The sequence below is a fragment of the Cherax quadricarinatus genome, chromosome 61, assembly GCF_038502225.1.
Source record: "Cherax quadricarinatus isolate ZL_2023a chromosome 61, ASM3850222v1, whole genome shotgun sequence".
Lineage (NCBI taxonomy): Eukaryota > Metazoa > Arthropoda > Malacostraca > Decapoda > Parastacidae > Cherax > Cherax quadricarinatus.
In genome coordinates, this window is record NC_091352.1 from 8376257 (window position 1) to 8380540 (window position 4284).

A 4284-nucleotide genomic window follows, 5' to 3' on the forward strand; every position below is an offset into this window, starting at 1 on the left:
AACTCTTTCTTGAAGAATACAGTATACAAACAGTAAATACCTGATAAGCATTTTCTTTAATGTAACAGATTTCCGGTAGCACAACCTCAGTATTTATTTTTCATTAAATCTATCACATTTTCTTCTAAAACAGCAATTACAACTGAAAACTTCACTTTTTTGCCGTAAATGAATATTTAAAATTTCAAGTCAGCTCGAACAACTGGATAAAGGTCAGGCGAGTCCTGGATTAACTTAATAATGTTTCAGGGCAGACTGAAGAGTCTAGCTTCATTTCCAATTAGTGGGTTAGTTGTGAGTATTAACAAGTGAAAAAATATATATATAAATTTAGTATAACGAGTTCCTTAATTAGATGACGTGTAGCCCGCACAGTGGGCGTTATCAAGCCATAACATGTGGGACTCAATAAAGCCTACTATGTGGGCGAAACGTTGTCAATAACGGATCGCATTATACTGAATTTTTATCTATTTTTTTTCAATCGTGTCGGTATTTTGTACCATTTCTCTCCAATACCCATTTTTATGATAAAAACGAAGTGCTAATGCCGTGTGGGTCAGGTTATGAATATCTTAATTAATCTCGATGTGCACATCATGTACGAATGAACGATATAAAACTGGTAAATATGTAACTCTGTTATTTACGAGAGAAACTACTGCCACATCAACATATGCGACGAGGAAAACAACAGATGTGAGTGGGGGACAGGTAAGGCCAGGAGAGAGAGAGAGAGAGAGAGAGAGAGAGAGAGAGAGAGAGAGAGAGAGAGAGGATGGTGAGTATAAAGGTAGGGGAGGACTGGAAACCAACACCACTCACTCACCACCAACACACTAACCTACAACACTTACCATGGCTCTTAACGTAGGTATTATTGATCTCTAAGCATTCACCAATCTCTATTTTCCTCAATGTAATTTATCCAGTCAAATTACACCCTCTCAAAATGGAATAAGCATAACAAAGCATAATTTTTTATTATATATATATATATATATATATATATATATATATATATATATATATATATATATATATATATATATATATATACACACACACACACACACTCAAAAATTATAATGCACCACCGTTGAAAAATTTGAAGCCGCTTTGGATCAAACATATATTTTGCCATTTTCATGTAACAATTTTAACATTATCACGAAAAAATGTACTCAAAAATGGAAAAAAACAGAAACAAAAATAATTAGTAATTTTGATCACTTCACTGTTATCATGTATAATATCATTCTTGCATCTTCAATTATTTACCACAATACTAATATTTTATTTCACAATTTAATATCAATATACATGAAAAAACTTAGAACCTCCAAATTTGTACAAAACTCATTACTTCCAAATTAATAAATTAAATCACAGCACTAAAGAAAATACTGATATGGGATGGCGGGGTGATATCTGTGACAGGTGTTGCTGGTACCACTACTGATGATGGTTGGTGTGACTCTCTCAGAACCCCCACCCTTTTACCCCCCTCCTCAACAAACCTATAAACAGGTTAGTCAATGATTTTTTTTTTTGTAGAATTATATACTGGAAGCTCATACAACTATTATTATATCTACATGATAAAAGTATCACTATTAACAAAGATCTGAATCCTATTTTCCGTCACTGAATTTTCTTCTGGAATGATATTGGGCAATCATAATACATCCAGTCATAGTTAATGTTGTTTTTACTCTCGCTGATTCTGACATTATTCTGAAACTGTTAAACTATACCTTTATGTGCATAATTATCTCAAATATTTACGTACTTTATAATTCTGGAGCAGCCAGGAATGCCACACAACTTTGCATACAATGTTAAGGACGACTACTCTGGCACCAACTTCGGTCACAGTGAGAATTCTGATGGCAACACCGTCCGTGGTTCCTATAATGTCGACCTCCCTGACGGACGCAAGCAGACGGTACGTGTTTTTAACATGGAAGCTAAAGTGATATATTAAACCACTAATAATGTTTCTAAATTATTATTCAATGGTGTTTTTATGTTCTCCATTAACAATCATTTTATCAGTAATTTTTCTCCATATCAGGTGAACTATGAGGCAGATCATCAGAAGGGTTATGTAGCCGACGTCAAGTACCAGGGTGAGGCCCAGTACCCTCATCAGTATGGTTCACCAGGCGCCTATAAACCCCAGCCCTCATACCCTCCCCAACCAACATATAAACCTCAACCCTCATATCCTCCCCCATCAACATACCAGCCCCAGCCCTCATACGAGCCTCAACCCTCATACCCTCCCCAACCAACATACCACCCCCAGCCTTCATACGAGCCTCAACCCTCATACAACCCCTAGCTCTCGGATTATGAATATTTTTCACGAAATTGTTACTAATGTTACTGAAGTCATAATTGCACTAATAAATCCAAAGCATTTATATATCTTTTTCTCTCCTCAGTTATTTAATATAATGACTGTTTTATCCTAGCATAATACTTAGGCTTGCAAATATTTTGCAAGCCTAAGTATTATGCTCAATACATCTATAAATAAAAAAAAAGAACAATTTATAATAATATTGCATGGACCCTTATTCTGTGATAATTAGGCATCCCCGAAGGGAGGAGACCTTTAAGTGGCTTCCCAATTTTTTTTCTTCCCACTTTTCGATTTTGTATCGCTCAAAACGAACCCCTTAACCGATCGGATTCAAATTTTGAATGCTTCCGTACGGTAACAAAGACCAGATTCTAGGAACAAGTGCCCTCTGCAAGTGTCTTCTGCTCAATTTCACAAACAAGTCATTCCAGATTTTGGCATTCGTGTGATTGCCTCTTGAAAGCTCCATGGAGCTGACTGAATTCTTCTCTAGGATGAGGGACTGACCACCTCAAATACTGTTTCTCCAAGGTTTATGGGTCGATTACATGATCTTCATTTCACTACTACACTTACTGCCTCTGCATTTGACTGAAGAAGCCTACTGTGTAGGCGAAACGTTTCAACTATAAAGATATCCAACTGTTGCACACGATTCTTATCACCAACCGGATGATGGCCTGATCAATCAAGATGGTGTTACTAATGCTTCAATCTTACCCACCCACAAGAGGAGGGAGTGATATTACAAGAGCTCTTTGTTTCTTCATTATGGAGGGACAAGCTAGCTAGCAAGCAGAAGGATCAGAACCTTGACTGTGGGTGGACTGATGAAGATTTTTTATTTTTGATGGAACTACAGAGTACTTACTTTAAGTGTACCTTTTATCAGTCTAGTTTGTAATCCCATCTCTCACACTGGTGTACTACATCACTGCAATAACCCCTTTCCCCTACCGCATTATATCATTCCCCTCACAGTAACCTTGTTTAAGTGGCACTTTACCAGTAACTGTATATTCCTGTACTTTGTTTTATTAGCGTAATAAATAATCGCAGTCCCTCATATATTTATTAATTCCTCAGTATATAATTTAACTTGTTATGATTTACTTTGCTAATTATAAAAACCAAAGCTAAGGTGGAAAGGAGAGTCAAACAATGAGAGTGTGATTCACGCCTGAAGGCATCATACAAGTCATACAGAAGGGAATGCAGTAGCATCGGCAAGCAGGTACGTAGGTACGGACAAGGCGTATTCCCTAGCAATATACAGATAAAAGTCTGTTTCCACGATCCTTGTGGACACAGGAAATATTCACCGAGAGGTCTATTTCTCTCAGCGTATATATGCTGAGAGTTTATTTTAATCTCTATTTTAGTGATTAAAATATTCTTATCTGGTGATGAAAAGGTTACATCGCGCGTAGCCTTAATATCAACAGTGCAGTCAACAGGCTTTAAACTATATTAACCAGCCAAACAATACATGCGGAAGGGTTAAGTGCATAGTTATGATAATAATAATACTTATGTAAAAAGAGAGGATGGCCAAATATCCACGTCTTGTTGAACCCTGTACAACTTGTTACTAGTCGTTAGAGCCCATGGGTCAGTCATTTTTTCAAGGACATACTGATGTATGAAGTAAATAAGGCGGAAGTCTTCTAGAAAGCATGCTTGATATAGGTGCCTTAGCCTCAGTATCCAGCCGTTCATTACCCTGGAGCATGGCATTCCCTGGACAACAACACAACTCCAGATCTTTATGCAAGACATGAATGGTGTACGATATAGGAGTAAATATTAAGCTAATGGAGGCGGTCTCTGCCGGGCTCCCTGTTGGTAAACTGATCAGGAAGGCTATTGTTATTTGTAGTTTGCAATCAAATTTAGGCATCGAAGTTTGACAA

The 4284-nt window shown here is 37.0% G+C and overlaps 1 protein-coding gene across 1 annotated transcript; it reads left to right on the forward strand.

Moving 5' to 3' along the window:
* The first annotated feature begins 824 nt into the window (after positions 1-824).
* On the forward strand, positions 825-2443 carry LOC128699379 (cuticle protein 7-like). Its single transcript, XM_053792053.2, has 4 exons — positions 825-870; positions 1441-1530; positions 1811-1948; positions 2078-2443. The coding sequence occupies exons 1-4, from the start codon at positions 859-861 to the stop codon at positions 2345-2347; spliced, it is 510 nt and encodes a 169-aa protein (XP_053648028.1). The 5' UTR covers positions 825-858; the 3' UTR covers positions 2348-2443.
* The last annotated feature ends 1841 nt before the right edge of the window (positions 2444-4284 follow it).

Excerpts from the sequence above, each read along its gene's own strand:
- LOC128699379 (XM_053792053.2), top strand. Across the intron at positions 1,531-1,810 it reads CTCAACAAACCTATAAACAG|CCAGGAATGCCACACAACTT; the intron begins GTTAGTCAATGA and ends ATTCTGGAGCAG. Across the intron at positions 1,949-2,077 it reads CTGACGGACGCAAGCAGACG|GTGAACTATGAGGCAGATCA; the intron begins GTACGTGTTTTT and ends TCTCCATATCAG.